This window comes from Crinia signifera, chromosome 5 (genome assembly GCF_055691185.1).
Source record: "Crinia signifera chromosome 5, ASM5569118v1, whole genome shotgun sequence".
Classification (NCBI taxonomy): Eukaryota; Metazoa; Chordata; class Amphibia; order Anura; family Myobatrachidae; genus Crinia; species Crinia signifera.
The window spans coordinates 34735933-34760803 of record NC_139221.1 but is presented as its reverse complement, the minus strand read 5'-3'; the positions used below and the strand labels follow the sequence as shown (position 1 = coordinate 34760803).

The 24871-nt window shown below is 43.2% G+C and overlaps 1 protein-coding gene across 4 annotated transcripts in view; it reads right to left on the bottom strand.

Annotated features, from left to right (window-relative positions):
* The window catches only part of VPS13B (vacuolar protein sorting 13 homolog B), a 790826-nt gene that overhangs the window by 122483 nt on the left and 643472 nt on the right, over nucleotides 1-24871 (bottom strand). For all 4 annotated transcript variants that reach the window (XM_083186988.1, XM_083186990.1, XM_083186987.1 and 1 more), the window contains exons 37-39: nucleotides 10798-10994; nucleotides 8906-9116; nucleotides 6649-6833 (exon numbers count right to left, since the gene is read on the bottom strand). In XM_083186988.1, the coding sequence (XP_083043114.1) occupies nucleotides 6649-6833; nucleotides 8906-9116; nucleotides 10798-10994 (593 nt within the window). The remainder of the gene's footprint in view (nucleotides 1-6648; nucleotides 6834-8905; nucleotides 9117-10797; nucleotides 10995-24871) is intronic.

The window sequence follows — 24871 nt, the reverse complement described above, 5'->3', positions numbered from 1 at the left end:
GTAAGTCTGCACTGGGGCAGGGGACCACATAAAAAGCCAAATTATTATCTGTAAAGGGATGTGTAACATGTGGCGATATATAAATAACTTATCTTTTCTTTTCAAAGGTATCACAAAGTTTCCACCATGCTGTACAAGAAACATACACAGTAATCGTGTAACTTAATCTATCGTAAGTATAATATAGGCATCAAATCTAAAGAGAGCCCTAAAAACCTAAAAACATTCTTACATATAAACATTGTAGACCACAGTTCTCGATGGTTCTTCGTAAAAAGGTCCCATTCTAGTGTTCTTCTAGACCGAGAAGTGGTGACAGCTTTTTGCCGATCGCCAGTGCATTCCCTGTTAAACAGTAGTCATAGGATACTCTAGATACGTGTTGAGTCCCTGATTGCTTCTGTCAGTAGCAGCCAAGCACAAAACAGCAAAACACCACAGAAGACCCTGCAAGACGTTCCTTCACCGCGACTCCTACATACAGAGTGTCTCACAACAGACAAACACCTATTGCAAAAGTGCCGAAGGTCTAATAAAAATGTGATGTTTTAATTTTTGCCTTTTAAAGAAAACATGAGAATTTCGTGTATCTCAAACTAATAGAGGCCGCAAAATCTCCTCTTTTGTAATATTGGAACCAGTTGCGAAACCACAAGAATTCAAGTGCAGGAAATCATGATTTTATAACATTTTAATGTGATCTACTCCTGGGAACCGGAGCTAACCGAATGTGAATTCTGTTCAGGAAACATTCCAACGTATAGCTGCTGTACATTGAAAATGTAGGGTACAGCTGCAGAGTTTTCACCTGTACTGCCCCACTGGTATTGTGGTTTACTGCGTTGCATCAAGATTGCCTTCCTGACCGGAAAGCCCTCTAAGTACAAACAAGAATCCAAGCCCAGGTTTTATTTTCCCTTGGTACTTTAACACGGTAATTTAAGAGCCCTGAGAAATACTTTTTAACCTTTTCAATGAAATATGTAACTATTTTTCTTTATTACGGTCTCATGTTTTGATTTTTTTCCCTTCGTTTCTTTCCTTCAAATTTTATAGTAATAATATAAAATTTGACCCGAGTTTATCAGTCGATCGTTCCAGTTGTCAGCACAGCCGAATGCAGGTGCGCACTGTGTACGACGGGCAAGACTTTGTTTTAATCTGCAAATCTCATTTTGAAAAAAATAAATAAAATGAAAATACAAGTGTACTTTCAATAATATAATACCAAAAGGAGCGTAAGGAACGTTAAAGGGGCCAAGACACTTTTTTTAAAGTTACATTTATTAGAAGCATTTAGTAGGATATTCGGTAGCTTAGGTGATACGGTTTAAGCTTAGAAATACGCACAGACCATTATGGGATCTAGCCTTTTGGTACAGTTGCCGGGATATCTGATAAGTGAGACATTTGGCCATGCTCCATCCATGATTCATCCATGATTCATGCAATGGGATCCGATTGAGTATAGCTATCTTTGGTCAATACTACTGGATTTTATCACTGATACTGTACCTGTACTGGTGAGGTGGAACTAGTTCATCCTCCAACTTGGCCCTGCACAGTAATTCTAACAGAAAAGCATTAATATTTGCAGGAAACGGGGGCAAACACCCTACTACTGGCCCTGCTTTGTCTAATGGGGGAGGAGGAGGAGGGTGAATTACAGTAGGTCGTAGAGGGAATTGAGTGCCACCAAGTCTCCAGGTTCACTTTAAGACCTGCCGATGTTCCAATGCTGCGTCCTTGGCAAGAAAAAGAGAGTGTGACGGGCCACAGATTTCTGTTTTGGGCCCTGGTATTAGGACATATCGAAGCTCTGGATGGGGGAAATGGTATTAGGACATACTGTAGATGTACCATTCCAGGGAAAAACCTTCTTAGGACATAGACCATAGCACACCGAAGATCTCTGAAAGCAGGGGAAGGGTTTGGGCCATAGATGCGCTCTAGTACATCACCGGTCATTTGCAACTCATAGATTTAGAATTTAATGTCAAATATCATTGTACAAGTATCAAACAATCATTGGACACAAACAGTTTTTAAAGATAATTAAAAAAAAAGTTATCATATTTTACTGGATGTGATAAAAATGTCCTATTCATATTTACTGTGAATATGGGGGAAATTTACTAAAGGAAATTTGTAAAAAATAGTTGTATTTGTCTTCAGAAATACACTTATTTTTGACATTTACTATCCCAAAAATAAGGCAATTCGTATTCGTATTGATAGCACATCAATACGACTACGAATTGCCATATTTTCGGGATAGTAAATGTAAAAAATGAGTGTATTTCTGGATACAAATACACCTATTTTTTTACAAATTTCCTTTAGTAAATTTCCCCATATGTGTCAATAAAATAAAGGATTCCTATAGAAAACCATTTTCCAGTACCGTAATACACAACATCTTGGCTTGGGATGATATATAGGATACATCTTCCATTTTGCGATCCTAAAGGTCCATACACACTGAGCGATTTTCCCCCTGGTCAGGGATTTTCACAGGAGCCTCCATAGAGCAGGACGCTATGGAAAGCCATCCACTCCGTCGCTCACCTGCTAGTAACACCAGCAGAGGAGCGGCAGCAGCTGGCGATGATGCGGGAGCATGTGTCAGCGCTCACTGCTAATCTCTGGCCTGTACATACTGAGCGGCTCAAACAAAATGGAGTGTCTTTCAAATCAAAATCACCAAGTGTGTATGGGCCTCAAAGCCCCGTATACACTCGAGGATGAGCTCTATCTCTGATATCCTTAAACGAAAACGGTAAACGATATCGCAAGTGAAGTGACCAGCCGTCTAACTGCTGCATGCCTTGTTAGCGATATAATCAACATTGGGCATGTATCACAGATGACAGAGGGACCGGGGCTTAACAGATGCCAAGCTTTCATCACAACCGTCTTCATCCGAGGGTTCAATGTCCACCTTCTAAAGAAGCCAGTGAGATAGGTATAACCTTTATTTCAACCTGCTTATGTAAGCTTTTATTTTCTGTGTGGGCAACATGCTGGAAATCCACATCTGCCGTGTATTTACAATACATAAGTACAAATCACCCTGCCAAACAGGCTGAGCCTGCAGCGTCCATCTGTCACACATACGCATGAAGTTCTATGATGTTAACATCACCGGACGGCTGGCCGGGCCACCGCAGCTCGGAGGCTGAATAATGATGTGAACACCTGTCTCCTGCAACTACCCGGCTACTTATCGCTACATCAAGACCTCCATTGAAAAGAGAAAATCTCAAGGCGCTCCAATGTGTGGCATTCGCCACTAGCAGCAAGGCGAATGGTAACTATTAAGGCGGATCGGTCACTAACAGGCATCATTAGTGTTCAGGAAAATGTAGCAGAGTCACAGATTAGGAAGCAAGTGACATAAGTGACACATGAGATACTGGTTCAACCCATATAATGTCTGCCAACTCTGTCCATGACAAAATGAATGACCATGGACAGTGCGTTGGCTACTGTACTAAAGCAAGATAAATTCACACACTTCCAGGGAGAATCCCTTCTGGCACCTTTAGGGATCAGTGCATTGTCCGTTGTGTCTGGGGGGGGAGAGGCAGTTAGTTCTATACACATTGTACGAGGGGAGCGCAAACTCCTCTTGCCTTCATAAAGGCTACTGCACCTAGCAGCTCATAGAACACAAGTGGCTATTGCACATGGCACCACCAGAGTTTGGGCTGACATTTTGGGAAAGTTGTATCAAACCATGGAGAGAGGTAAAGTACCAACCAATTAACACCTGTCATTTTCAAACACAGCCTGTAACATGGCAGTTAGAAGCCGATTTTGCTGATACTTTAGCACTCTCTTCTTTACAGGTGGAGCGCCCGTCAGTCAGTCTAAACTATCACCAGATCTCCTGAGCTGGCGCTGGCTGGTGGACAGGAGCTCCATCTGATAGAGACACGCAAGCTTCTCACACGCATGCGCGTCCTCTTCAGCGCGGTGGTGAGGAGCGGATGACCTGCCTGCTTCAGGGAGATGAGTTGGGCGAGTGGGGGGTGCGGGCAGCTATGGGGGAGCAGCGGAGAGCCGGGCTCCATCAGAACGGGGAGTGCGAGCATCTTGAGCGACCCCTTCTGGCGGCGATTGGCGATAGAATCGCCAGGAACAGCTCCAATGTGAGCTACTCCATCTGTATTTCTCTTCAAGGTTTCATACATCTGACCCTGAGGCAGCCCCCCCCCCCCCCCTACACTACTACTCCCAAGTCCAAAAAAACTAAACATTTTACTAACTCCTCTGATTTTGAAAGGAATTAAAGATAAACTTCCTACGCTTATATTTTGCTTATGCCTTGTGCACACACCATTTATGCTTCTTTGTCTTATCTTGGTCTAGGAAACGTTTGACATAAAGTTAACTATTTTTTAAAAAACATTTTGATGTGTCCATGTCCACTCATAGACTGATCCACATTCTTAATGCATCTAGATATACTTTCTTAACTTCAACTATTAACAATGTTTGTAATATAGTCTATATAAACGGTATTCCGCATGTAAATCGTATAACACACAGTCACCCTACCGTTCCACTAGTAAATGTGGGCACACAACTTCAGTTATGCCTGATCCCCCTTAAAACTTAGATTAGTTGATCCCTCTATTTAAAGTTTTGGAGGCCAATTCTCACTGTCCCATCTTCCCTTGCTTGTTCCCACTCTACAGCTCACCCATGCTTCTCAAATTCACTTTGGGGCGTAGCACCTCTTCTGCAATCCTACAAAGTGCTGCATATCCTGCCTACACATGGATATAATAAATAATGAGAGGCATGTAATCTCCCAGACTGTATATCGATCACTTCTTTTTCTTCTGTTTAGGGGTGCCCAGTTTCCATTGTTAGTTAGCAACCAGTCCTAGTCTATCGATGAGTGAATTCTCCATCGATGGGATGCCACCACTGGTAAAGCATCAGTGGCTGATCACTGAGGGCGAGCTCCTTGAATGCTATGCACAAGCGTATAGACTATCAATGGTAAAATACCGATGGTAGAAAACCATCAACTGTTTTGTTGCTGCCGTAGGGCAGTACGGACGGTGTAATGGTTAGCATTACTGCCTCACAGCACTGAGGTAATGGGTTTGATTCCCACCATGGCTCCAACTGTGCAGAGTTTGTATATTCTCCCCGTACTTCTGTGGGTTTCCTCTGGGTACTCCGGTTTCCTCATACAATCCAAAAATATCCTGGTAGGCTAATTAGCCTTCAACAAAAATAACCCTAGAATGTCTGTCTGTGTGTGCATGCAGTGGGGAATATAGATTGTAAGCTCCGCTGGGGCAGGGACTGATGTGAATGTTCAAATATTCTCTGTAAAGCGCTGTGGAATATGTGTGCGCTATATAAGAAACTGTTAATAAATAAATAATTGTCATAACTACGTCTCAACATCAACTACTGAAAACTGGAAAAAAGCACTATTAACAGGGACTTTAGGTTGAACCTGTATTGAGTGAACATCTGTGAGAAATGTGCAAAACATCCACTAAAAATGCCAGCGTCGCTCACATTTGTCATATAAATTCAAATAAAAAATGTTGTGTAGAAAAAGATTATATTTCCTATATAAGGTAAACATTACAGGTCATTATGTTGAGTACAAATGTTGGCCGGGCAATTTTCACACCTATTTTGACAAATTCACTTGGCACTCCACGGGTTCAAATAAGTCCTGGCCTCTTAATAAAAGTGACACTGAAAATATACACACGGCAACTGCAAATATTATGATGTACATTCGTGCAGGCAATTCCCAACGATGTATTTTGATATGAGATAATTAAGTGTGTCCCATCCGAACGTGCGAATACCGACCTAAGAGTATGGCTCATCAAATTTCATTTTCCACCCAACCATGAATGATACATGAACAACCTCTCAAGCACAGCTTTCCAGCAGGACATGTTCTTCTACACACAGAAGAATGCGCGCAGCTGTGCAAACAAACAAATATTGATTTGTTGTTCCAAAGTATCGCTGTGTACTGTGCTACATCATAAATTACAATGAAGGAGTCATTAGGCACTGCATCAGATTGGGAATAATACACAAAAAATGTGCTGGAAGCCGGGATTGTATAAAGGTTTCAAATAGTTCTGCCTAACGAGATAATAAGATACCTGGATCCTTTTTCTTTTTTAAACCATCTGTTATGGATTTACAAAGGGACGTTTTGCTCAAATGGAATAACTATAGCCGCTCAACTCCTTAACGAAGATATATTATACATTGCTACACATTGGGGCATATATAGGTTAGCTTTAGTCATTGCATCCTTAAGATACCCTGGCTATCTCCAAACCTACACATTAGGATACATTTACTGAGATGGGAGTTCTACTGAAGATGGGATGTTGGCCGCAGTAACCAAATAGATTATATTTACTTACTGCATAATATCGAGGGGACAACCTTGCCACCATGCCACTAAGTTTGCAAAAACTTCAGAACATTTACATCTTTGAAATTGCTTCCATCCGTGTGTACGCAATTCAGAATCAAAGTCGTCTGAAGGTGGAACTCCTGTTTACATTAATTAATGGCATTGTGATATAGCCCATAGGGAACCCGCGTTGCACAGTGCATGTGCACCTATCTCTCAACACAAACCTGTAAGACATCGCTGAGGTCTGCAGTGCTAATGTCAGGATCCTCGGTGGTGTTAAATGGCACTGGGGTAATTCGCACCAGCGTCAGGACTCTGGGCTCAGGGTACTTCCAGAGCATCATCCCCGAACTGTCTTCTGTCTCATTATAAAAGACCACTTCAAACGCATTTGGAATCCTCTGTGCATCTGGCCAGTAAACAAGAGAGCAGGAGAAAATATCAGCACGGTAGTCGTCAGTACAGCAATAGCCCAATCGATGCCCAAACAGACAATAAAGGAGCCCTGCTACAATTAGGGGTGTTAAGCCGTTCACACATCAGTGCCCGAGCAGATTCCATCAATTCACTCCAGCGGTTATTATTGCAAATGTCTCAAATGATTAATATGGGTATCATATATGAGTATTCTAAAGAACAACCGGTGTAATTACGCATAGTGGCAGAACCATGTCTCAGTTGGCAGAGTCCGTTCCCGAACACGTTGCCTATCCAAGTGCTGAAGAAGTCTACACTTTGTGAACACTAAGGGGTATATTCAATGCCGGGGGCGAGCTGTGACAGCTCGACCTGTCCGTATTCAACTGACTTCCCCGAATACGCAGATTCCCCCTTTCTCTGTTTTTGGAGTGAGGGGGAATCACCATATTCAGCCATTGAAACAGCGAGACTCGTGGCTAAATGCAGTGGGCTACCTGCATTAGCCGTGAGCCTCGCTGTTTGTGGGAATCCTCGCTGTCCTGTGACGACGAGGATTCCCCTGGAATGTAGAAAAGGGCGAGTGGCCGACGCGGGGGTTAAACAGGGAGGATCGCTTGTTTTCTGCGATTCCCACCGTTTAACCCCCTCGGCGGCCACATTGAATATGGGCCCATACGTATCCTCTCTTCTGTCCTGCTCCTGTTCATGCTGTTAGCCCGGTGTATACAGTGACCATAGGAAGACATGCCAGAGACTGGTCTATGTGTCACTCAGTTTCTCCTGTCAATACATAAAAATACTGCAGGCACTATGCGGCAGGTGGAGGGAGGACAGAAGGGTGGTGGGGTCAGTCCCGCCAGGTTGGTAATAGGCAGATATATAAGGTCAGACTATCTTGTGTAGTGACATCTACACACAAACTGATAGAAACATAGAATGTGATTAATGATAAGAACCATTTGGCCCATCTAGTCTGCCCCTTTTCTAACCATATTGTTACCTCAAAAGCTATCCAATGCATGTTGAAATTGTTCTACTGTCGTGGGGGGGTATTTAATCTGGGAACAAACCCAACAGTTGGAACAATCCCAACAGTTGGAATCCCAGGCCATTTTCATCCCACTCGAAAGGACCTCGACAGTTGGTATTCAATGTTACGACTGTCGGAAAGTGGGCATGTCAGTGAAAATAGCCACAGATTGACAAAAAACAGTTGAGAATCCGACAATCTGCGGCCATTTCCGACAAAACGGATCTGACTTGTTTTAAAGTCGGATCTGTTTTGTCAGAATCCGCCTTCAATGCTGTAGGAAACGGCAGTATTGAATAGGTCCAAAATAGCGGTCAAGATTGAATACCCCCCCCCCTCTGCCTCTACCACCTCTGATGGCAGGCTATTTCACTTATCCACTACCCTTTCTGTAAAGTCATTTTCCACAAATTTCCCCTGAACCTCTCGCCCTTCAAGTCTAACTCAACCTTTTAGATATTTATTGTGGCCTACATTAGTGTGATCTTGCCATGCTATACTGCTTCACAGAAGCATCTTCTTGGTTTGTTCGGCTAAATAATGTGTTTGGTCTGAATGAGGGATTAAGCAACTTCCTTACTCAAAAATTAAAAAATATATCTTAAATATCAAAAATGACATATCGGTTTTGTTTTGCTATTGTACAATTGCTACATACAGTATTCGGTTTTTTTTTAACATTTCTTCTTGCTTGTATTACTTGACTTTGGACAACTAATTTGGCTGAAGGAAATATGGTGGTCAACTCAAATAATATTAGAATAAAATGACTGAAATGGCCTTACCCAGTGGTGAGCTCAGGTGCAAAAATATAATTTGGGCCCCCTTCTTCCACCCCAAACCAAGATCATAATATGCAACACGGTTGTGGGTGACAGGGGGAGGCAGAGTTTGACAGATCGAAGCAGTGGGAGGAAGTGGGTGACAGGGAGAACCAGAGGGTGATATGGGCATTAGTGGGCCCCATAGTCCTCAATGGCCCCGGTGCCCTGCACCTGCTGCACCAATTGTAGGTCCGCCTCTGGCCTTACCTGCATCCTGTATGTATTGAAACAGGCCAGTTCTCAAGTCATCCGAGCTGTGTTCTGTCTTAGGGGTTGGCGGTCTACCAATAGCCGGTGAGACCGGGGGGAGAGGCTGTTCACAACTAGCGGTGTTAAATCCCGAATCCCTGCTCAGGTATTCTTGGAGAAGTTCATTTAAAAGTGTTAAGCAATTCAGGTTCTCTTGACCCCAGAAAACCTACAAAGAAAACATTATTAGCCGTGGAAAGGTATAAAAAGCATACAGCTCAATCTGGAAGTTATCTAAAGCAGCACTTTTTCATGTTGATTATATATTTTATTTGGCAGGGTCTCATTCATAGTTCATGAGAAATGTTAAAAAGAAAGATAACTTCCTGTGACTCGTGTTCGCAGTACAGTAAGCTATTGTTTTCAATCCTGGTTAACATCAACACAGATAATTTGTCCAATGAATCAAACAACGTGCTCCACTATTATCTATAGCTAAGATGCCCCCCTATGTACATTAAATAAATACTACTTCAGAAAACTTATTTTCTATGTTTCATTCTGTCATTTGTGTTTTTTTGTACGTCATTCGCAATCAAGATGTTCCAGTTTCAAACATGTTTAAATGTTGGCTCGCTTAAGTTTCAAAGGGCCTGATTCAAAAAAACCTGGTGGTTTACGTACATCTCAGATGTTTAATGAGCTTTCCTTGCACAGGCCCCATTCCACGCACGTACAAAATCGGGTTCTGCGTTGTCGGATAAGGTCGGGCAGATTTATTAAGCTTGGAGAAGTGATAAAGTGTCCGGTGGTAATGCAGCAGCCAATTAGCTCACAACTGTCATTTTTTTAAAACCCAGCTTGTAAATTGACAGTTAAGAGCTCACTGCCTCGTTTTACCAGGGCCTGGCAGAGCTGTTGGGTGTCCCTGCAGGGGAAGGGTGTTAAATTAGATTGCATATACCTATCAATAAGGCAGATGTATTAAGCCTGGTGAAGTGATAAAGCAGTGATAAAGTGATAAGGCAGTGATAAAGTGGAAGGTGATAACGCACCAGCCAATCAACTACTGTCATTTTTTAAACACAGCTGGTGCATTACCACCTTCCACTCCAGTCCCTATCTGCTCCTACCTCCAATCTATGGGGTATACTCATTGCCGTTGGCAAAATATCTGGTGAGCAGTGCAGATAGCTCGCCGTCAGAGTATTCAACGTCTTCCCCTTCACTCGCCGTTTCCACCTCGCTGGTTTCTTTCAGCAAGGGTTTCTCCCAAACATTGAGGGTGGTTGGACGTAGAGGATGGCTTTTTCTCGCCAAAAATAACCCATCCTCGCCCTACAAATCCCCCTCGCCCCGCACTGAATACACCCCTTTGTCTTTACAGCTCACGCTCTCCATATCCAGCAAGTTTAACACAGATCAGTGTCCCTGCAAAAACTGCTTTCACTTCCTTTTATGACATATTTTAGCACACAAAGGAGTAATTTGGTCAATCGAGTGGCCTCTAGTGGTCACTGGCAGTACTTCACTTCATAGAGGTGAGCAGTTCTTAGCCTTTTATATATAAACTGTAGATAAGAAAGGTGTTTTACCACTGTTTTACCACTTTACTGCTATCAAGAGGAAAGTCCAGGAGCATTTTGTCCCTTCTGGAATGGGTCATTTTGGGAGATATGGATTGCGTATATTAAATTTAAATCAATGGTGTATAATAGATTTAAGCTAATAGTTTATTAATGTCTGAGTACTGTTTATAGCTCCACCTAATAACCAGACATCTGTTTTACAGTTTTTTTGCAGTGGAATACATACAACTTAAACAACCTTAAAATATACAAAATAAAATCTGGAAGTTATCTTGTCACATGCAAGAACAGTAGAAAACAGGGCTTTACAGTGGGTCTCACCTGTATCACCCCACATCTGACATCAAGGAGAATTTTAGGAGTTGAATGCAGGGAACCTGGATTCCCGCTATGCTTGCACCAATCGGCTTCAAGATTAACAGAGCCGGAGACTGGACCAATCAGATTTCTGCTTCTTTCCGTCAGGCTTGTTTTAAGAACAAAATCATTTACATTCAGCATAAACAATGCCCCAGAGACTAAAAATAAAACAAAACATTTATATTAATTCACATGTAAAGAATGCTATATATATTTTCCTAAACCAACCGAAGGCAATGCGGCTGATAAAAGGGACCAGTACAATCGTACAAAATTCCGTTTTAATGAAGAAGAAAAAACCCAGTAAAAAACGTATCATATGGCAGGCAGCAGCTAAACGCAGCCAAGGAAGCATTCCTCCATCATATAGCATATTTATTGCAAATATATATATATATTTTTTTTTTTCTAGCGGAGCCTTCACAGAGAATACTCCTCCTGGCTGTGAGGTAAATGGTGACTAATTGGGCACTAATAGAATTTCATACACTATTGAACCATTTGAGCAGGTGATATTTTTGGGCCTGTCAAAGCTTTTTCCTGTGGGATTTCTCTCTTAAGGGAAATAGTATGCATACTAATCATTCTAAACCCCCCATGAGGAACAAAGCACCCACACGTCTACACCTATTGCGGTTATATAATTACTATGTCTGTATAGCAGCTATCTAATTAAATGCCAGAGTGTAAAGACTTAGCTATCCTGTACAACCCTGGATCCATAACCTCATATTAACCCTGCAAAGATTGCCAAAATATTTTAGCTAAACCCCTGAATAAGTCCCCTAGGGGACGAAACGCATTAGTGATGCGGCACGTATTATTATAAAATACACAACAAATATCGTCTTTGAACATTTTTATTGAAAAAAATACTTTTTAATAAAACAAAAACTTTTGTTATGGACTTTTGTGTTATAATACTTGTGGCACCAATTGAGGTGTGTAGAAGACTTTCCACCAAGGGCGCCATTTTACAATTGGGTATGTATGTATCTCAAGTCTTTTCCCTTGCCAGCAGGGAAGTCTGTGGATAAGCCTGCCTTATATTGTGTTGATAAGATGTACAAATTGTAGTACAAATTGTATTTAGCCTTACAGTATATTATAATCCTGGCTCCTGTCGTTGGCAATGTAACCTTGCCAGTTAATGTGCTAGACAATATAACGTGCTAGACTAACATGCGGATGGTGGCATGATGGATAACGCATTAAAGTCATGGCTCATATGGGCCCAGTCAAGACCTATCTGAGAGTAGTTTGCATGTTCTCCCTGTGATAACGTGGCTTTCCTCAGTTTGCCATGGTTTTCCACAGTTTCCACACAACCTAGCTTATGCACAGATGGAGCCATTATCAACTGTCACATTTTCAACATAGTTGCCGACTTTATTGCTGCCATCTCCGGGAGAGGGCAGCCAGCTCAGCATGACAGGGGGCGGGGCCAAAATCAGGAGCAAATAGGGGCGGTGCTGGGGCAGAGCCACGGCCGGGCTGACCTGTTTTGGGGGCGTGGGTAGAGTGTTTGCGTCATTTTGCCCCGCCCCCACCGTGCAATGCCGGTATTTTATGCATTGCACTGCGGGGGGCAGTGCTAAAATGACGCGATCGCGTCATTTGACCCACGGACCCCCCGCCGAGGGGCGGGCCGCTGGTGGTTGCAGGGCAATGCGGGAGGGTTGCCCTCCTTTCCGGGGGGGGGCCGGGAGGGGGACCCGATTTCCGGGACCCTCCCGGTCATTCCGGGAGGGTAGGCAACCCTGATTTTCAAACATGTGCTGAATTCATTCCTAACTGACACATTCTACAAATCCACCGGTGACCTGGAATACATGAACTGTTCATAGATCTTGAGGACCTCTTTGGCCACTGCAGCTTTAGCACATATGTTACAGTACGTCATTCCTCCATACAGGTCTATCTGGACGGCGGTAAGCAGCACAAGATGTTTTACTACAGGGTGGTATTCAATCCTGGATGATATTTCTGACAGGCGGAAACATTGTCCGTTCCTGCAAGATAAGGTCGAATTGACCTTTAACCTATTCAATGACTGGTCCATTTCTCCAACTGCCAGAAAGTCCTTGGATCAGCAAAAACAACGTTGGATTTCTCAACGCAGCTGCCATTTTCCACAATGCAGAGTGGAACCCGCACATGCGAGTCCTGCCCGAAAACCGTCCGTGATTGAATACTGATCCGAGATGTCTGCCAAGATTGAATACTCCCCCTTAACATCTGATAAAATGATATGAAGCAGGAGCCAGGCTTTAATCTGAGTAAAACAACATTTTTCACAAGCATTTGACTTATCCCCTGTCAGAAATAGACCCGATTACCACACACAAGATCTGCACTACTGGGACCATGGACCATGGACCATGAGCTGGTCTGCAAAACATGGCCAGACAATGGAACATGCAGTAGTCATATGCTCCCAGTGCACGTCGCACTGCAATGGTTTGGTTTATTTGAACTGTGTTTCACCACATAATATGTGACATTCTTATATGGACTTGCAGAGTACATGGAAGAATCAGCCTATAGACTGACCTCATGAAATCAGATCACTTGGAATAACATGGGGAGAAGGTGGCCTGAGGGCCACATACACCATACAGATGTTTCCGCTTTCCTTACTTCTAACAAAAGCCATATTATACAATATATACTGTATCCATGAAAAGCAAGGGCCTCAACACAACTCCGCTATTATAAATAGATGATAGAGATATATAAATAGTGCACCGATACTTCCTGCCCTGATCATTTATTTGTAGATATTGGAATCAAAAGCTCAGATGGGATCTCAAAGTACAGAACAAATGTTTAACCTGAATTAAATATTGTATTGTCTTTTTAAAGTTACTATGGACAGGCCTCCATGTTATCATCAATGTGGTACTTCTGAAACAGACTCAGAAGAGACAGATACTCTGATAAGCAGAGGCGGAACTCTGGGAGGCAATGGAGTCATCTGCCGCCGGGCTCCTGCTCCCAAGGGGGCACCTCTCCTCCCCTGCAAGTTTAAATAATTTAATTGAAAGCCATCCATATTGCTTCTGTGGCTGACTTCCCCTCTTCGCAGGACCATAGACATAACACTCTCTTTATTTTAAACATAACATACATACTTACACACATGCATATATATTTATATAAGGTGCTGTGTGTGTGGGGGGGCACCATTATTTATCTTGCCTCCGGGCAACTGGGGGGAACTTCCGCCACTGCTATTGAGAATATATGTGCTGGATTTGGCCATAAGGAAGCAGGGGGTAACATTGACTGTGGCGTCATTACTCTGCTTTGAAGTATAAAATTTATTTTTTAAAGCAGTAGTTGCCAAACGCAGTCTTCAAGGCACCATAACAGTGCAGAATTTTAGGATATCCACTGTTTAATACTGATGGTTAAATCTAATAGGCTGGGGTATTAATTAAGTTACCGGTGTCCAAAATGGATATCTTTAACCGTTTCAGGCCCAACGTCTAATCAAGCTCAAAAGCCTTAGCGCTAGTAGCAGATTCAGTGGTAAGCCACTTTAAAATAAGAACATTAACATCGTTCAACATTCAATGTAGACCATTTTTGAATAAACAGAAAATAAAATTACAATTAATTTAAACATTAAAATGTTGACTGCAAAAGGTTAAAACATGGACTGGGTTTGGGCCACCCTTTCCCATTTCATTCTATTATTGGGCTGCACACCCCATAGATCCATGGCCAAAATGTTCCCCAGATAGCTGCACAATATTAGCAACTAGTCCATACACACCCCATCTTCTCCACTGACTTATACCCCATTCTCATTGCCAAGCAAATTCCCAGGTCAAGCATGTCGACCCAGTTATTTGCCTTACAACACAAGGTTTTGTACAGTGTGAACGGGAAAATCCAGGTAGAAATTCCTGGGTCTCCAACCCTGCGTTTTACCCTGTATGGAGACCCGGGTATGCCGATCTGGGTTGACCCATTCACACTGAAAAAGGCAAATTACTGGATAGAACTGCTTCACCCGGGAATTTGCCTAGCAGTGAGAACAGGGGGTCGGGCGCCGCCATCTGGGAAAAAGCTGTGTTGTTCACACTGGCAGTGTAAAAGCCGTGTGCCATGTTGCAGTTGATCAGGTACACCTGTATATCATACACTGTACTGATTTAGTAGGTACTATACACGTACAATAAACTCCCCATAATAAATTTCTACTAAGCATTGCGTTAACTGGACTTTTTGCGTTTATAATGCTCATTTTTAATAATCATTTACAAAATCCACAGCTCGAGAAAAGAAAGCAAAGACAGAATTATTATATGCAGAGAAGTTGTGATGCCAACATATCGGTTACAGCGCATCATCAACAGACACCGAATGGCATCATTTCAGCGCAGGGCAGGGAGACGCGGACAGCAGGTGCTCGGTTAGGTGGAGCGCAGAATGATCAATTGAGAGGTATGTAGGGTATAGCAGCCATGACCAAACATACGGTAGGCCTCACAAGAAGACATGGACTTCCACCCCAAACACAAGTACCTTCTCCTCAGCACCCATGATCTATTATCCTGCTATCATCGGGCCAATCTCCATGGATTTCACCCACAACCATTTCAGCTTGCAAAGTAACACCACAACCTTGGCTTTATGGCCATGGAAGAAAAATGCCACTGGCCATACAAGACTCTCAGAACTTCACATACAAAGGTCTGCTAGATGGTCTCTGTGTTCAGTGCCTTCTTCAAAGAGCTTGGAATTTTATTTCTATCCTCAGTTCCACCTCCAGGTAAACTGGCAGAGCGAGTCTGCAATAAAATTCCTCAGCAGTTCTATATGAGCTGCTTGTCTGCACTAACAGATCAAACCTGATAAAGCTTTGGACACTTACCAAACATTGCAAGGGCAGAGTTTAGCCAAAGGGCCCCATACATCAGCAATTAATTGTGACAATTTTCAGATATGGAGATGATTGCCACAATTAATTTTAGATGTGTGGGCTCCCCCTTTTGGCAATCCCAATCACAATCGCCAATCGATTGCTTAATCAGGTTTTTAAACATGCTTAATAATCTGGTATTATCTGCGGATCTTTTTTAGATGTGTGGGCATTCCCAATTCGTTTTCTTCATGTATTTACATTATGAACAGCTGAAATGACAATCGATTGGGGCAATTTCCAGATATGAAGATGCAATTTCCAGATATGAAGATGCAATAAATCTGCCGATCACTGAAATAAATCTGTAATGTGTGGGCAAAGTCGGATAGATCTGAAAATCCATTTATCTGGCCAAAATATCCCAATATCTGAAAATCCATAAATTGTGATTGCTGATGTATGGGGCCCATTAGAGTGTACTTTGTGGGTGGTGTAACGAGTCTTGTTTATTTGCTTATTTATCAAATTCGATTTAATTGTACCATCTTCAATTCATTAACCTCAGCTTATTCCTTCATCAGATGTCCTCACAGCACTAAGCAACTTGGCTTGGCATAGTGTGTCCCCATTAGCTACCTCAGCCAGATGATCCTCTTGTGAGAGCAACCAGCACCAAAACAAATGGATGACAGATGTACACTGTACCTATCGTATATGTGCTAAAAATAAACATACTGATGTGTACACCTAGCCTCCTTGTGTGTTAAATATCCCTTCTAGCCGCATTGTGCGATGCTTTGACTTGGTAGCGCCAAGTGTCTTCATGTGCGACTTCTTCTAATACAATACATCTTATTCACAAAACAGTGTCTTATTTGCAAAGCGGAGCAAATAGGATGCACAAGCAGCTTCTGCTGAATAAAATGATGTGCTCCATACCTATATTCTGTGTGCGACCAGTAGTTGGCTTGTCCAACAAGTGAGTCTGACATATTTGTTTTGATTTTGTGAGGAAAAAAAACATACTCTACATTATCTTTTATTTTGTGTCATCATTACGTGTTGTGAAATTGTTTAATCATCGTACTGCAACATGATCCATGGTATGTAACACAGAGCTCTGAGGCAGAGACAAGAGAAACATAGAATTTGACGGCAGATAAGAACCACTTGGCCCATCTATAGTCTGCCCCTTTTTTAAACCTGTTACCTCAAACCCTATTTGATCCTTATTTTTTTGTAAGGATATCAATATGCCTATCCCAAGCATGTTTAAATTGTACTACTGTATTTGCCTCTACCACCTCTGATGGTAGGCTATTCCACTTATCCACTACTCTTTCTGTGCAGTAATTCTTCCTCACATTTCCCCTGAATCTTCCTCCCTCTAGTGTCAGTGCATGTCCTCGTGTTCTGCTGCTCCTCTTCCTGTGAAGAATGTCTCCCACCTGTACCTTCCTCCCCCCAGTGTCAGTGCATGTCCTTGTGTTCTGTTGTTCCTCTTCCTGTGAAGAATGTCTCCCACCTGTACCTTGTTAACACCCTTGATATATTTGAAAGTTTCTATCATGTCCCCCCTTTCCCTTCTCTGCTGTTAACTACACATATTAAGATCTTCTAGTCTTTCCTGGTATGTTTTGAGATGTAGGCCATGCACCATTTTAGTTGCCCTTCTTTGTACAGTCTCTAATGTATTTATATCCTTCTGGAGATATGGCCTCCAGAACTGAACACAATACTCTAGGTGAGGTCGTACCAATGACCTATACAGTGGCATTATTACTTCTTTCTTTCTACTGCTGATACCTCTCCCTATGCAACCAAGCATCGGACTTGCTGTCTTCATTGCTTTGTTACATTGCCTACCTGCCTTTAAGTCCCCTGAAATAGTGACACCTAGATCCCTCTCTTCTTCAGTAGTTACCATTATAGTGCAATTTATACTATATTTAGTCTTTGGATTTTTGAGACCCAAGTGCATGAGGTTGCATTTTTTGGCAATAAAGTGTAGTTGCCATGTTCTTGACCATTCCTCTAATCTACCTAGAACATCAATTTATTTATTTATTTACAGTTTTTTATATAGAGCAGCAGATTCCGTTGCGCTTTACAATAGTAGACAGTGATAAAACAAACTGGGTAACAACAGACAGACTTGGAGGTAGGAGGGCCCTGCTGCAAGCTTACAATCTATAGGGATATAGGAGGGAAACACAAGTAATAGCATAGCAGTCCCATCATTTGTTTTACCCCTCCTGGTGTGTCTACCCTCTTGCATACCTTTGTGTCATCTGCAAAAAGGCACATTTTACCCTCAATTCCATTTGCAATATCACCAATAAATATATTAAAAAGCACCGGTCCAAGTACAGATCCCTGGGGTACTCCACTTGGATGTACATTTTAATGCATATCAATAAAACTTTTATATCTTCATTAACAATTTAACAAAGAGTGCCCCAATCATACAGTTGTTCTATACTATGGGATTGGGTCCCGATTTCGTTGGTGTGACATCCGATCCGCGGTGTGCATCAGATCGGACTCTGCAGAGCATATGTGCAGCACATACAATCGATCGAGTTGGAGGCATCAGTGAAAAATCGCAGTTTCTTTTAAAGAACCTACTGTACGATGTATTGCATGCCATAGTACATCCTCCCACTGTATGCGGTGGGAGAGGGGTGTGGTCCCAAAAAAGGGGGCATGTCCTTCAGATAACAGGGACGGTGAGGCAGACTGATGTGGTGTGGTGGGTAACAAAACTATCTGTAGAATCTGATGTTAATTACCAGTTGCTTCTGTTAACCAGCTGAAGAGGAGAGACGACACAACAACAATGACTTACAGACACGGACATACATTGACACACTGTCAGATACTGACTCACTGACAAACAAACTGTACGCTGACACAGGCTGACACTCAGATGCTGACACACAGGCACTGACCCTGACCATTGTGACCTTCCATGATGTGTGCTCTTAACACATATACTGCACACCTGACTGCTGCCGGCATGGTCACTCTATCCTGGGTGTCTGTGCCGCCAGAGTGGGCTGGCAGGCGCACTGCAAGCCGCTGGATGGGTGGGACACACTGCAAGTCACAGCCCCCATATTGAAGGGCGAGATGTTCCGCAGGCCGCCTGTTTATTGCTGGATAAAAGCGAATGGGACTATGCCGGTATACCATACCGGCGTATAATGGCAAGCATTGAGCACTGTGTATATAAAGACATATAATATATTTTTTATTTCACTTAAGTGTAAATAATACTGAGCACTGTGCTTGGAAATAATTTTTCAAAACATATGAAGAAAACGGTTACAATATTTTGGGGTGCCTTCTACCAGCCTGTGTGATGCCGGATACCATAACTGTAACAGTAGTGAATTTGGTCAGGGAAGCGGCTGCTGTAGAAAGGTAGCAGAACAGGAGATGTGCGAGCGCAGCTGTGAGTAAGCATATACTGGATATAGTATTACCAGTCAGAGTAACATGAAGATCCCAGCAACCTTCTGAGCTTTCCAGAGCTGTTGCACTTCCGCGAGACAAGAACTCCCTCATAAGATTAGATAAGTCCTATTTATCCTGCCAGCTGGCTGACATACATGTGGTACACTGTTTACATGTGAGCAAGACCCAAATGAATGACTGTTTTGCAGAAATTTGTGATCCTTGATACATGAGAGCAGTTATATCATGCATAAAAGGCTGCTTGGCGTAGAACGAGCCTCTCCGCTAACTACAAGCTCTCCCAGAGGCAAAATTATTTAAACACAATAAAAAAAAAAATCTCTTGAAATAGAGACAATGAAGAAAATTGCATTTTCCATAAAAATGCAACTGGACGCCAAAAGTAAGAGCCAACTGTTTTTAAAGCAGAAGCAGCGGATTGAGCAGATTAGGCTCTCGCTTACACGGCCATACTGCCAGGGAGCAGACCTCGGGTTACAGCAACTGCAGCAATTTCACGATTCTTATAGCCCAGGAATTCATACACTTTGCCTTCGCAATCAGCTGAGACCCGGAACCAATGCTTCATTACAGCAGGGTTACCTTAATGACTTAATAATGGCTGTCTACAACATGTAGTATTGTAGAAAAAGATGATGAATAGGAAATTGTCTATAGAATGTAAGCTTGCAGCAGGGCCCTCCGACCTCCATGTCTGTCTGTTGTTACCCAGTCTGTTCTATCACTGTCTACTATTGTAATGCACAACGGAATCTGCTGCGGGGTATGGGTCATAGGGTCAACAGCGCTAAGGTCATGGAAGGTTGACATGAGACAATGTCGACACATGAGAAGGGACATTGGCTTAGGTCAACACAAGCATTAGGTCGACATGTGCTAGGTCGACATCCAAAAGGTCAATATTCAAAAAGGTCGACAAGTGGTTTTCACCCCAATGTTGACATAGTCGCCTACGCTCAGCACACAATTTTATTCTCCCATCACACCCTAGTGGATGGTAGGGCAAGAAATGCCACCTGTCGGTACATGTTGACCTTGCCCACATCAACCTAATGCTTGTGTCGACCGAATGACCTGTCAACCTAAACCCATGTTGACCTTCCCATGTATCTACCTTTGCTCATGTCAACCTTAGTGCTGTCGCCCTAACCAACATATAAGATGCGGTGCTATATAAGAAACTGTAAATAAATATATACAGTATATATGGATCCGAATTAATCTGGAGGTTTTTGTTTTGTTTTATTTAAAGGGCGTAATTTCCACCTTGGCAAAACCGTAAACTTCGCTCTTACACTGAAATGTAGAATTACAAGAGGACACGCCCCTCCCAACTATAAGTCTCCCTGCATTTTTAAATCTGCCCATTTTGCAGTGCAACATCCCCCCCCCCCCCCCAAAAAAAAAAGAGAAAATGCAGCTGCACACTAGAAGTACTAAATACTGCTAATCACATTCGAATAAACTCAGCAATATAACCAACCACAACCAGGCGACCTCATCTGTTACGTCCCTAACACTAAAGACCCATACACACTTGATGGCTCGCTCCATGAGCAATATCATTAGGTACAGATGGAGCTTAGCCCATCTTTGCAGGGTGTGCACGCACACGAGACGCTCACGCACTCCCTGGCAACGAAGCCTGCTTCCGGTCCCCGCCGCCTCCCCCGCCGTCGCCGCAGGTACCCCTCGCCGCCCCGAGCGCCCCCCTAACCCTGCCCGTCTCCCTGAAGCGGAGACGGGCAGGGCCACACAGCGTCCCCGCCGAGAGACTGGGATGCGCGTGCGTGTGCATGTGGGACGCACGCGCGTCCCAGTTCAGTGTAGCCCCTGTCCGCCGGCGCTCGCCAGCGGGGAGGGGCTGGCGAGCCCCGGCCAAAGATGGCAGGGGCTACATCTGTATATGACCTTGAACAGCTGGTCGAATGACATTGGGCATACACACTCAATTAAATGATTAATGATATCGTTCAGTGGCGACACCAGGTCCCCGCTCTGTACATGCAGTTATTGGCGATATAGAAAAAATTTACGCCGCATGTACAGATAACGGGAATGGGGGGGTCATCATTCACTGCATACACACTGGTCGATATTGGGAACAATATCACTCAGAAGGGCCAAAATTATCGATATTGTTCATTATATAAGGCTCAATGTCCAAGGCATGAACCCTCCCAGGTCAGGACAATCCACTGTGCATCACACTAGCGAGCGGTTTAAGGGGGGTATTCTATCCCCCGCAGCTATTTCCGACAGGGGAAAGAGCTGCGGGAGCCTATTCAATTCAGTCTTTCCCGACAGCATTGAAGAGGCATCTCGGCAGAACGGACCCGGACTTTAAAAGCAGTCGGGCCGGTTTTTCAAAAACGGCAGTGGATTGTCAAGATCACAGCCGTATTTTGACAATCCCCGCCCGTTTCCGCGGACACCCCCCCGTTTCCTCATTGGACATTGAATCCCACCTGCCGAGTAACAGTCGAGCTTGCTTCTTAGTTATTTGGATACTTCATTCAATTTGGTTGATGCTGAAAGGAGGGTTGTTCACCAACAATTGGGAGTAATTGATTTTAATGGGAAATGTGTGTCAGTTCGCTCCTTGCTTTGCCACCATACCTTTTTGACCAAACTTCCAACCTGTATCACTATCTCCAATGAATTACAGCTTATATACTACAGTATAAATATATAGTTAATGTGTAAAGTGTTTGGGTTCAAATGAATGGTCACAGAGGATCATCGGCCGCTAGGGCGTTACTATTTCTTTGTTTTACAAAATGGTCCCCATGGCAACAAATACAGTATCTAGAGATAATTGCTATTATAATAGCAATTAGTTTTCTTGGGCAGTGCGCCATCATGCACTGCACTTAGACAGTTATATTCCACTGAGAGGGGACTGGAAACATTATTTACAGAAATAACAATTTATAAACTAGTAACCTGCAGGAATATGATCTCTCTCAGCTTCTCTTTCCTTCCTTATGATTACTTTGGAAATGGTACTTAATAAAACAGTAACAATTACCGTACAAGCCATATACAGTACCAGTGTCAATGTTCAGGTCATGATGCAGCCTGCAGTGCATAGCAGATCAGTACTTTAGTCCTAACCGAAGGACCAGGGAACAAGTACAAAATTAAAGAGGTGGGGGACAAGCCGTGTCCTCTCCTCCTAACACCCAGCAATTTCCATTTCATCTCATTTTCTTAATAAAATAAAGTTACTTGCATGTTTCTTTGTTCCCCACATTCAATCTGCCGCAAAATCATGTTACATGCATCTAAAAAACATATCCAAAATACGACCCTATCTCACACAAGACACTACTAAATCTCTTATCCATGCACTCATTATATCCCGCATTGATTATTGCAATAGTCTCCTAACTGGTCTTCCCAAGAACAGACTCTCACCACTGCAATCCATTCTAAATGCTGCTGCTAGGCTGATCTTCCTTGCAAGACGCTCATCGTCTGCTGATCCGCTCTGCCAGTCCCTCCATTGGTTGCCTGTATCTTACCGTATTTAATATAAAACACTTCTACTCGCATATAAAGCTATTAACCATCCTGCACCAGCATATATCTCCTTACTTATCACAAAATATCTCCCATCTCGACCACTCCGCATCTCTCTTCTGCATAGATCACCAGCTCCCATTCACTATTACAGGACTTTCATTGGTCTGCTCCCATCCTATGGAATGCCCTTCCACGCACAATAAGACTCTCCACTAGCCTCCAAACTTTCAAGCATTCCCTGAAAACTCACCTCTTCAGGGAAGCCTATCATATTTAGCCCATCATAACCCTCTGAGACACTTATGTATGCGACTTGGTGGGACTGCTATGCTATTACTGGTACCTGTCCTCGTGTTTCCCTCCTATGTCCCTATAGATTGTTACCCAGTTTGTTTCATCTCTGTTTACAATTGTAAGCGCAACTGTATCTGCTGCGCTATATAAGAAACTGTAACGGAATCTGCTGCGTTATATAAGAATTTTTAAAGGAATCTGCTGCGCAATATAAGAAACTGTAACGGAATCTGCTGCGCTATATAAGAAGCTGTAACGGAATCTGCTGCGCTATATAAGAAGCTGTAACGGAATCTGCTGCGCTATATAAGAAGCTGTAACGGAATCTGCTGCGCTTTATAAGACACTGAAACGAAATCTGCTGCGCTATATAAGAAACTGATAACTCTGTACATCTAGCATCTTTCTCCTCCAGGTTTGAGCGGCTTTCAACTCAAAGCCGCCCAGTGTGTATGGCCTGGCGGTGAGTGCTGCTGCGCGCTCCCACAACATCTTCGGGAATGCTGGTCATCTGCTGGTATTACCGGCAGATGAGAGCCTTTGAGGACGGCTTTACATAGCACTGCGCTATGCAAAGCCGTCCTCCGTCTGCGCCGTTCTAATCATCGATGTCCATACATGCTGGGCATAGTCGCCCAGTATGTGTATGGACCTTAAAATGTGTACCTACCCAGTTCTGCTTCTCCATTCAGAAGGTTTGATGCGCGCAAAACGCAACTGATCGATGCAAGGGACGCTACACAAACAGGCACAGTACCATTTCTAACTGCGCATGCGTCCTAAAGGTTACCGCTCAGAGTTACTGAATATATTTGAATGCAGACAGAGAGATTTTCAGTGGGTGTTCCACTGTTAGTGGGCATTCCTGTGGACCAGTGGTTCCCAACCCTGGGATGTATACCGCAGGCCAGTTGGGGGTACTGAAAATAAATGTTGGTAATGGTGGAAGAAGTCTCTCAATGACAGAAGTAGTATCCTATTGCCATTAGGATGAACCACATCGCGTCTCTTCAGGTTTCGTCTGCAGCACATCCTCGTGCTTTTGCCCAACCAGCAATCCACTCGGAGCTACCCGCACTCCCCGCAGAAATCACCATGCTGACACGGGTGGAGGAAACAGCGGCATTAATCCTACAGGTGTTAGCGAAACCCCGGAGACAGTACACAGCCAGCGGGCAGACACAGAGGTACACGATTCCTGACCGCACACTACTCCTCCGCTACTCCTTAATATAAGGACACGTATACCGCTCACTTCCACTCCACTTGTATTTGGATATTTCAAATTAAGGGGAGGGGGTACGAGAGAGAAAAAAGGTTGGGAACCGCTGCTGTAGGCTAAGAATCAGTCCATAACATAAACTATGAATCCAGTACATTGTCTAAAATACAATTAAGCAGTTACTGTAGGTACCGATTTTGGCAGAACAGCGGTGTAAGGTATTTTTACCATCTTGCCATAAAACTCAATTACTTTATTTCATTGATCGAAGTGACAGAAAAACACTGCGGTGATATGAGCCAGAAACAACTGATTGATGAATTAATATGGTCTGTTGCTGAACACTGCTACACTTGTGGTACAGGTCTGTTCCATCGCACATTTCAAACACTCGCACAGCCTGGTCTGGAAAACCCTTCTAATCCACCGCAGGATGTACTGGACTTAACTTTATTGGCTGTAGTAGGGTCACAAGTGGGGGCTGACTCTTGTACTCTACACATGATTTCAAAAGTTCTTAATTACATTTTCAAACTCAGGCCAACAAGCTCTCTTGTTTTCTGTCTAAACAGAGTGCAATGGAAGTTCAGGTCAGTGATGAATCGGGAAGAAAAAGTCGCAGATGATTATCCGTT